The 10,556-nt window shown below is 39.0% G+C and overlaps 1 protein-coding gene across 1 annotated transcript in view; it reads right to left on the minus strand.

The window, feature by feature from the left end:
* Positions 1-9,832, minus strand: part of col21a1 (collagen, type XXI, alpha 1) — a 55,154-nt gene extending 45,322 nt beyond the window's left edge. Inside the window, exons 1-4 of the mRNA XM_088934349.1 lie at positions 9,725-9,832; positions 8,784-9,344; positions 1,815-1,980; positions 1,441-1,666 (exon numbers count right to left, since the gene is read on the minus strand). Of these exons, the coding sequence (XP_088790475.1) occupies positions 1,441-1,666; positions 1,815-1,980; positions 8,784-9,344; positions 9,725-9,824 (1,053 nt within the window). The 5' untranslated portion in view covers positions 9,825-9,832. The remainder of the gene's footprint in view (positions 1-1,440; positions 1,667-1,814; positions 1,981-8,783; positions 9,345-9,724) is intronic.
* Positions 9,833-10,556: the final 724 nt, after the last annotated feature.

The raw sequence follows: 10,556 nt of genomic DNA on the forward strand, positions 1-10,556 counted from the left end.
GCACCCGCTGTAAAAACAGTGGCATCTTTGAAAGAGCTAGAGAGGTATCCCTGTCACTCTAGGATGCAGGCATAAGTGGCAAACCCAACTCCAATCCTGCATGGAGTTTGCAACCATGCATTTTAGTTATAGTGAAAACATGTTGCAAAAGGTTTTGTGGTCAGATGAGACAAGTATGCAAAGTTTTGGTTTAAATGCAAAGTGTTACATTATGTCTGGGGCAAACTCAACACTTATCTAGTCAAAACTATCTCTGCTGTCCAGGATTATGGTTTATGGGTAAAAGGGGAAAATAGATCAAGCAACTTAAGTGCTTAGAGAGGGTGAATACGTACGTATGTAATCAGCATATTTCAGTTTTTTGTTTTTCTTTGTCATTTTTTGCTAACATTTAACTTCACCCTTAAAATGTTCAGTTTGAGCATTCAAGTTTTGGTTAAAATATTCAATTTAAGAAACACGTATCAACATTATTTGTAATTCAGCAAAATGGAGCTTCATTGAAAGGAGGGAATATAGTACTTTTGGTGTTGGAGCACTTACTTTATGTCCAAATGTTTTTTCTTCCAGATTCTAACACACTCATTAGCAGTTCTTAATGTAAGTGCTAGAATTTAGATATGGAGTATTTCTGGATAGGTTGTATCTAAATGTACATTTACAAAATTAATAGTTTTACATTATAGGAGTTTCAAAGGTTTGTCATACACATAAGCAGTTGTGAAGAAAAAAACATTTAACATTCAGTGGAAACAATATTTGAAAGCAGAAACTACAAATATGGTCTTCAGCAATTAGAATAACATAAAGTGCTTTTGTTGTATAAACTGTAAAGTTATTTTATAATCTAGTTATTTATTTACTGTACATTAAAAACACTGTATTAGTGTATTTAAACTGCTGCTGGCTGCAATTCTAAACAGACCGTCCTGACAGCAGTAATTTGAATGTGTCCCTTGTCACCCTCATATTCACAGGTGATCTGTGTTTAACCAAAAATAATCTTCCTGGAGAGAAAAACATTTTGTAGCTTGTTTCAAGAAAATTAGTTGTAGCTATTCACTATAGTAACTGCAGTGTTTTATATTTATCCTATTTTCATTCAAAGCTGGATTGACAACTCATATATTTGATTGCTTTTGCTAAAAAAAGTAAAACTCTACATTTCAATTCAATTAGTGCACAGATTGTTGGTCCTTGCCTCTTTCTAGTGTTCCTATTCCTGGAAATTCTAGATTCTAATGAAAAAAAGATTCCTATGAGCTTGAAATTCATCCAGGGTTAAATAAACGAGGACAGATTGTCTAGCCAGCATATTTTAAGCTTTTCAGGGGATAAAATTGAGACAATTAAATTTTGGTTCACAGCACCAGATGACAAAGAGTTATAGAATGACTTTACCATGATTTCGCATCAGCAATGTGAAATTCAGTTCAGTACCTCTGTTTCTGGTGTTGAAAACGTCACGGTTTGTGTGTCGTTTCCCATGCTGGTGGTGGTGAACATTACTGTCTTGTCTTTGCCATTTAATGTGACTGCCATCTGCGGTGTCCCGTCCAGAGCTTGTATCCTCCAGAGATCCCATGTCTCCTTCGTCACGGATCCTTTATATTTCAGTGTGGCAACAAAGACATAAGAAGGAGGTAGGCCATCAGGAAATATGGCTCTGAAATTCAAAAAAGGGCTTAGTTGGTGGAATCCCCAGTAAAACACATGTGATCCTTAACATGAGCCACATTTAAAAAAAAAAAGACCCATGTTAATGAATCATAGAAGAACAAGATAATCAGAAACAGATTTTGGACAGGCGGTACCTTGTGCTTTCAGTTAAGTCAAGTCGTGATGTCACCAGATAGGCTCTGCTACCAGAATAAGATCCTTTGGTTCTTTTAGCTTTCTTGGCGAAGTCTAAGCCAATCAGTATATCAAAGCCCTTTTCATCACGGGCTGCTACTGGGATTCTCGTTGGACAAACCGTTTCTAAAGCGTGAAAGAGAGAGAGAAATGTGAAACGTAGTCACCCCAGGAACAAAACGGAAGCACTTTGAATAAATTATTTTCAGACGCTTATATTAAAAAAACAATGAAAAATATCTCCTAGTAAACGTCTTCTACTTGATCTGTTGAATCAGACTAATTTTCTATTTCTTTATTTCAGACATTTATAACATTTGCTTATACTGTATATGTTTACTATTCCCTGCGAAAATATTGTTTACATTTTTCAAAAAAGACTATATTGAATCTATACAAAACTGATACATCTAAAAATGATTGATGGTAAGCACATAAATTTAATCTTTAAAAAACGTTAGATGATTTATTAATTTAGAAGAACATGTAGAATTTTGTTTTCACTTTGACTTTATACCATGTTTTGTGCCGGTCAATGTAGAAAAATCCAGACTATATCCACAGTATTTATACAGTAGCTTCATATTGTAACGCAATAAAATGTGTCAAAGTCCTTGGGGGTTGAATACTTTTTATGTGCACTGTACCAAGCATGCTGGTAGCAGCATCATGTCCTGGGGATCCTTCTCCTTAGCAGGGACTAATAAACTTCCCAGGATTGAGGGTACAGTAGCTGACACAAAGTACAAAGGAATCCTGGAGAAAGACCTCTTTGAGTCACCAAGCAGTCTGGAAGTGGCTCAGAAATTCAGTTTGCAGTAGGACAATAGCCTGAAGCAAAAAGTCCAAGCTACACTGACAAGAGAGTGAACGTCCTTGACTGGCCCAATCAGTCCTGACTTGAATCCAATAGAACATTTATGGCCGAGTAATTTTGCCAAAAAGAATGAACAAAATTACATCACCCCCCTGTGAAGACGTATCCAGAAATACTGACAGTAATTGCTGCCAAAGGTGCTTCCACCAAATACTGACTTAGGGGGCTGAATACTTACGCAATCAGTAAATTACACTCCATATATTTTCTTTGCAGCTTTTGCTGACATTCAACCTCCTTCACATATAAAAGTGTTCAGAAAATCATTTTGAAAACGAAATTGTACACATTACTTGTAATTCATCCAAATGTGATAAGTTTAGCAGGGGATGAATTCTTTTGCAAGTCTTTTACATTCTCAGAAGCTATAACCAAAGCATGTCTAAAGAAATTTTTGTAAGTTGGCTTGATTGGTTGCAGTTGGTTGTATTAAACTTTGTACTGGTGCCACTTTGGCAGTATAATAAATTACCATTGCTGTGATTGAACATCTTTTTTCCATTCGTGCACCCATTATCACAGAGCCGCTAATTCCTAGTAGGAGATGTGGCAATCTGGAAGCTTTCCCAGATGCTTAGGACGCAACACATGGATGAGACCCAGTCCTTTGCAGGGCACACAAACACACAAGAACAGTTTAGAGGTGCCAGTTATCCAAGCTAGTATGTCTTTGAGGGAGGAAACCAGAGCACCTAAAGAAAACCCTGGTAGACGTAGGGAGAACATGTGAACTCCACACAGAGACCCCTCAGTCTGGAATCAAAGAGGCGCAGACTGGGAGAAAACCAAGCTGGAAGCTGTATAGCTCAACTTTCAGATTAGCCACACAAGATACCAGTATCATGAGACAAATCCAGCTAGTGAGTGAGCCTCTCCCTGCCCCTTGCCCAAGCTCCCACAAACGCAGCATCGGTCATTTCAACATGGTCTTGTTTTAGCATTGTAACAAACGCTCCTGGTTGTGTCGGCACCGTGAGGAATGATAGGTTGGAGACGACACTACAGGCTCACTGACAGTTTTTCCTGTCTGTATGCCTCTCTGCTTCTACTCTCTTTGACTCCACCACCCTCTCCCCTTCTTCCTTTGCCAAGAGCTTCAGCAAATCTCCTCACCCCACCTCTCACATTCCCAGCATTTCTCTGGCACACTCTGGATGCTTCCTTCAGAGCAAAGCTGGCAGAATCCAACCCTACCTTACCGATTGTTCCACCAAACTGCTAGTATCAAGCCCTGGTAGTATCCTGCAAAAGTATTGTGGCAGGTATATAAGTATAGCAGTGAAGCCAGCCAAGAGAGAGTTACAATACTTTTGGCAGGATACTACCAGGACTTGATACTAGCAGTTTGGTGGAACAATCGGTAAGGTAGGGTTGGATTCTGCCAGCTTTGCTCTGAAGGAAGCATCCAGAGTGTGCCAGAGAAATGCTGGGAATGTGAGAGGTGGGGTGAGGAGATTTGCTGAGGCTCTTGGCAAAGGAAGAAGGGGAGAGGGTGGTGGAGTCAAAGAGAGTAGAAGCAGAGAGGCGTACAGACAGAAAAGTAAGGCAAGGGACGAAAAGGGGCTCAGACAGTGAAACCGCATCTAAGAGGAAAAAGTTGTAACACGGGCTGAGATGTGGGAAGAGAAGGGAAGACTTGAGATTCATCAGCATAATAGTGATATACAAAGCTGTGGGAAGAAGTAAGAAGTCCCAGGGAAAAGCTATATAGATAGAACAGTAGAGAGCCCAGGCCAGAGCCCTGAGGGACGCCAGTGGAGAGAAAGGAAGAAGCAGAGAATAAGTCCCACCAAACAACCAAATCTGTTAAAACTAGGTGAGAGCAGTACTAAAAATCTTGAGGTCACTAAGGTGTTGAGGATGTTCACATAACACATTCATCCACTGTGTCAAGGGCAGCAATGAGATCACAAAGGAACAGGTCTAAGGAGAGGGAGGAGTGAAGAGAATTGGTAACAGAGAGCAGGGAGTCTCGGTTTGAGGACCAGACTGGAATAGGGTCGATGAGTGAGTGCTGAAAGAGGAACGCAAGAAGCTGGTAAAGCTCTGGCTGCTCCAGGATTTTAGAGGTGAAGTGAAGAAGAGAGGCAGGATGATAGTTCTGCAGCATTAATGGATCAAGGGTGTTTTTAAGAAGAAGTAGGCGATAGGCAGCAGCTTGTAGGAGGATTCTGAATACTAGTCATAAACCTGTGGCCCTGAGGCAAGAAGGAGATGTCAGAGCAGAAGGTGAAGGAGGGAAAACAAAAATGAGTTGCAGGGGTGGGAGAATGTGGGTGAGGGAGGATACGAAGTGTTGAAGAACTTTCAGATGTCAGAAAAAATGGAAGAAAAAAGGATGCAAAGCTGTCAAAATAGAGGAAGGGGGAGGATGAGGGATGAGGAAGACGGACAAGGCGGAGAAGAGCTAACAGGATTTGTTGGTAGAAGCCTGAATGACAGATTAAATAAAAGGAACAATAAATTCATAAATGTAACAGTTGACAGAGGCAAGTGGTGAAGAGGAGGATGAAAGAAGGGAGTGATTTGGATTTCTTCCATTTTTTTCCCCCTAACTACGCGCACCTTAGTTCTGGTAGAGTGGAGCTGACAAGTAGAGGAGCTACAAGCACAGATGTGGGATAAGGGCATAGAAGAGAGTGGAGGAGTCGGCTTGAAGTTTAGAGAATCGGTCAATAGGTGGAAGGTGGGAGTGCAGAGGATGCAGTGGTAGAGGGAGACATCAGTGGGAGTAGGTGGGGGAAGGAGATGAAGTAGTAACTAGAGCAGACAAGAAGGGGGACACGGAGGATGGAGGGAGAGCGTTTCCTGGAAAAGTTCAGATCCAGCCTACAGACAGCTTTGTGAAAAGGGGGTAATGGAGAGAGAGGCTGAAGGAGAGCAAAAAATAATTAACTTAGATGAATGTTTGAGGCTGGAAAGGTGAATGTTGAACCCATCTGGCAAAATTACTGTTGTAGAGAGAGATCGATTGAAATCAACACTTGTGAAATTACAAAATCACACTAGTACCGAACACTTTGCACAAAAGATCATGCCCTTTTCATGAATTGTTAAAATATGTTTCTCATAGAAATAGCTGTGAAGTTTCAAGGTGGTGTATATTATATGGTCAGTTGTTAGGATCAGTTGGAGTTAAAATAATGGAAAAGAGCCATCAGCTCATTTGGTTTTGGCCTTCATTCTGAAGTAAAGAATCTGTAGTAAAAAAGCCTGGCGCAGAAAACTGGACTTGTTGCAACTATGCAGTCAGTCTCTAAGAACATCCCTCCCATTGTAAAAACCAGACATAAAATGACCTTTGCCCCAGAAACTTTTTCTTCTTCAGATTGACGTTCCAAAAAATGAATAAATTCTTATTCCTTTGCATTGCATCATCTCATTTCTCTATAGTGTCTAACTGTGGACAACTTTTAGAGTTTACGACAGGTGGTGGACCTAATTTTCATTTACTGTTAAATGGGCAAGATGGCCGTGGTTAAATATCTGTATCATTTCAGACTAGTTACACAAACATCTTTTTTCTGAATCCCTAGAATTTTAGGACTATTCTAACCATCGGGAAAATGCTGTAGGAGATATTCCCTTTATTGTTCTCTAGTGCTGTTTAGCATTGTGCTCGTTGCTTTGATTTATGTGTCCATACTGAATCTTATCATATTAAAAGAATACCAAGACCAATACAATGTATGTACAAACTCATCTTCACCCATGTGAAGCATGGATGTCACTTGACTGATTGTTAGGGTTGTGGTTAAATTAACCAATTATGTTTTACCAGAGTTGATCATTTTATTGCTGTTTTGGAATAATATTGTTTTTTGAATGTTATTCCACTAAACACAGAAATGACTGCAGGAATTATAAATGATGCCCATGATAGGAAAACTAATTAAAACATGCTGTTTTGTTCACTGTAAATTTTTTAAAACTTTGTGAGGAATTGTTAGGTTCTTTGAAATCTTGCTAAGGAGACATCGTTATGGTGTGTACAAGCTTTGTAGTGCAGAATTTTGAAACATATTTTGTACTCAAAAAATGCATATCTATTTTAAATAGATTCTGAGTTCTTTAACAGGAACTCAGAAGGATATGAGTTGAAACAAATACTGTCTGTATGTCTTAACATCACAGAACGAGCAGGTACAGATGATGAGGTGACAATAGTCTGATGATTTTATTAATCTAGCAACAGAAAGTGAATCAGAAACTGCAGAATTATAATATGGGGATTCTTGCTTCTCACCCTATCTAGTATCTTTCCTCCTCACTCCAAAAAAACATTTCCAAATGTGACTACAGTGGTGAGAAAAAAAATTCTGCTGTGGACCAATGAAATCATGGACTAACCTAGCAGGAAAGGAAAAGATCAGAGGAGACTCAAGTACTTCTATGCGAGACATTTGAAATTTAAAAGACAGTCCTATATATTTAGTATTTAAATATATAAGAACTGTATATCCATCCATCCATTTTCTAACTGCTTCACCTAATTCAGGGTTGTGGGGGAGCCAGAGCCTTTCCCGGCAAGCAGTGGGCACAAGGCAGGGTACATTCTGGTCAGGACACCAGTCCACTGCAGGACACACACAGACGCACTCACTCACATGTGGCCCAGTTTTCCCAGAGCTTTGGACTGTGGGGGAAAAACAGACCTCCAGAGGAAACCCAAGTGAACGTGGGGAGAACACGGATAACAATAATTCAACCCTGGGCCCGAGCCCTGCAATACAGCAGTACTAACTACTGCACCACCATGCTGCCCATGGATTTTAGATATTTTATCAAATATAAAATTTATATTTAAATCAGTGAATAGTGTGTCATTTACTTACGCTGGTGAAAATAGCCATAACTCATCATTTTATGTAACTACCTCTACCTGATCTTCAGCCAGACGGATATTTGACATTTTACTGCATCACAAGATAGCAGTGATGGCAACCGTAAGGAATTAACGTGGTAATGCCAAACACCTGAATGCCATGGTGCAAGAACTACAAAAGCCATCCTCACTAAGCAGATAGATCAGGTCATTCCAGTGCTGGACTCTGTGACTCCAGTTGTCATTCATTTGAGATCTCAATTACTTAATAGGATCCTTAATTGAGGCAAACATTTTAATGGTTCATGTGTTTTTTGAGTTGTGAATATTTAGTTTAATGGCATTGCTGATTTTACTAAAATATTCCATAGTTTGAGAACAGTGTAAAAGGTCAGGCTTATCACATTGTTAGTTTGCTGAGGGTCCAATTAAGTGGCCACAAACTCAACTGCAAATAAAATTAGTGAACACAGGGATTATACGTGTCCAGCCTGGGACCAATAGGGAATCCAAAAACATAAATAGCACCTACTCCTAGCTCGAAGCCTGAATCAAATTCAAAATAAATCACTGCTGCTTACTTTTAAGGCCTTGAAAGGTTTGGCTCCTGACTGTATCAGTAAACTGTTAACTTGCTATGCTCCTGAACATTGTTTCACCTTTTGGGACTGTGGTCTTTCTTCAGATCCCCAAACTAAGGAGATTGCTTTCTGTCCTGTTTCTCCAAACCGGTGGTATCACTTCCCAGCCCAAGTTAGATCTTGCAAGTCAGTCAACATTTTAAAATTCTCTTAAACTTTACAATTATGAAGAAGCTGTTAATTTGGTTTAACGCAGTGTATTAAATTATTGTGTATTCATGCATTTGAAAATGAGTATGCTTTTGCTTTGTTTTATTTTAAAGCACCTTGTATGATATCTTGAAAGGCACAATATAAAAGAGTATTATTGAATCAGATAAATCAACTGAGAATACATTTTCATTTGCAATGGCAACCTGGAGCCCCATTAACTGGAGCAACCTGGGCAAAGCTTCTCACCTGCGATCTGCAGCCCAGAGCCCTAACCCTACTCCACACTGCAATTGTCAGCATCTGGCACTCATTATGATAAAGCTGTGTATAGGCGTATAAAGATGATGGTTTCCAAAGAAACTCCTAGAATTTTCCAGAAAATGAGTATGGAAAGAAAGCATGGAATTTGTATGTATATTTAAAGCTGAAGTACCTTCACAGAGCTTCTGTCTTATCACTTCACGGATTTTAGTAATTGCTATGTAGTCTTCAACATAAAACACATAAGTGGAAGAAGGCTTGTTGGCAATAGCCCTTAGCTCCTCTTCCTCCGTTTCGGATCCGACACCAATGGCAAACAAGATGATTCCCTTTTTCCTTGCTTCCTCTGCCGCCAGTTTCACTTCATCCTGGGATTTTCCATCAGTGAGGACCACAGCTATCTTTGCTACGCCGTTGGGCCCTCGTTCAGAGTGAGCAAACAAATTATCAACGGCAAACTTGATGGCGATTCCTGTCCTGGTGTTTCCTCCCATGTACTCTATTGACTCCATGGCCTCAATTAGTTCTGTGCTTGACAAATATGTTCCCAGAGGAATCTGCAATACAGGGTCGTCACTGTACTGGATTACCCCCACCTGGGTGAACCTCTGGCCGATGTTGAAGTTGGTCGTGATGTTCACAAGCCATTTTTTGACTATGGCAAAGTTTTTGTCTTCCACACTCCAGGAGCCATCTAAAATAAACACTAGATCACTAGGAGCTGTTCTGCAACCTGAAAGCAAGAAGAAAACAAAGTGGAGTCATACTGCGTACAATGAAAATGGACTTTACTCAACATATTTTTTTTTCATTTCAATGCTTGTTACAGTTTAATGTAACACTATGTAAGTATCCACACCAAATATTTTGCTTTTCTTAAGGTCAGAAAAAGGCAACTTTATGGACTGAGCTACAGGTTCTTCACTCACCTAACAAATGTACAGTACTGTATATCACTGAAATGAAGATTTAAAGAACATTTTTGTTTAAAAATGATGTAAAGCTCAGTGTACAAAACAAATCAATAAGCCACATGCATCTTTTTGACTGTACAGCCCAAAACATGCCAAGTATGCTGTAGAAGCACATAATCTTAATAAATAAACTTCTTACTATATCTCCGATCTTCATCTTGTGCTGTGCAAAAGCTGTGAAGTAGCATAACTGGCAATGACTGTAAGATGAATTTCAAGAGCTTTGTTTTGTGAGCCATACTGCACATGTTCAACAGTTCTGCACTCCTTTACCTGAAGAAAAACAAAAAAATAAAACACAAAAAATTCAAACATTGCAAAATAAATCCATCCCAAGACAAAGCCCACTTGCTCATAGTTTAACCAGTGCAGATCTTTACATTTGAGTCATTTGGTTTGTAACATTATTATACAACAATGTGCACATGTTGCAATCTGAAATGAAATATGTGAGGGCAAGTTACAGTATATTCATGTATAACATCTTTGCTATCACCATCTAATTTTAGATTAATTTTAGATTAATAAGATTTCATATAAGCAGGAAATTTAATAATAGGACTGAGTTCCAAGACACACTATGACATGCAAAGAGCAGTGCAGATGAATTTGTGCAGCATTTTTCATTGTAATTACATCAACATGACTCTGAACATTAAACCAATGTCACAGTAGACATTCATTTATTTCACAAATAATCAGTTGTTGTGACTTAATGTCTTATTAGGTTTTAAATGTCTGATTTCTGACTTTCTGCCTTTTTTTTCATTTAAAGCATGCTGAAAAAACTGCATTGAATCATTTTAAATTGAAAAATAATGCTTTAATGCATACTTTAAAAAAAGAATGTGTTTCAATATTTTCTTGTTGTTTTAATTGGAGAAGGATCCATGCAGACATAATCACTTTGCCTATTGTCTGGTGAGTGTCTGCTATCATGAAACTGCCTTTAATCATTTCCAGACATTTTT

Source organism: Atractosteus spatula, chromosome 15, assembly GCF_055471065.1.
Source record: "Atractosteus spatula isolate fAtrSpa1 chromosome 15, fAtrSpa1.hap1, whole genome shotgun sequence".
Classification (NCBI taxonomy): domain Eukaryota; kingdom Metazoa; phylum Chordata; class Actinopteri; order Semionotiformes; family Lepisosteidae; genus Atractosteus; species Atractosteus spatula.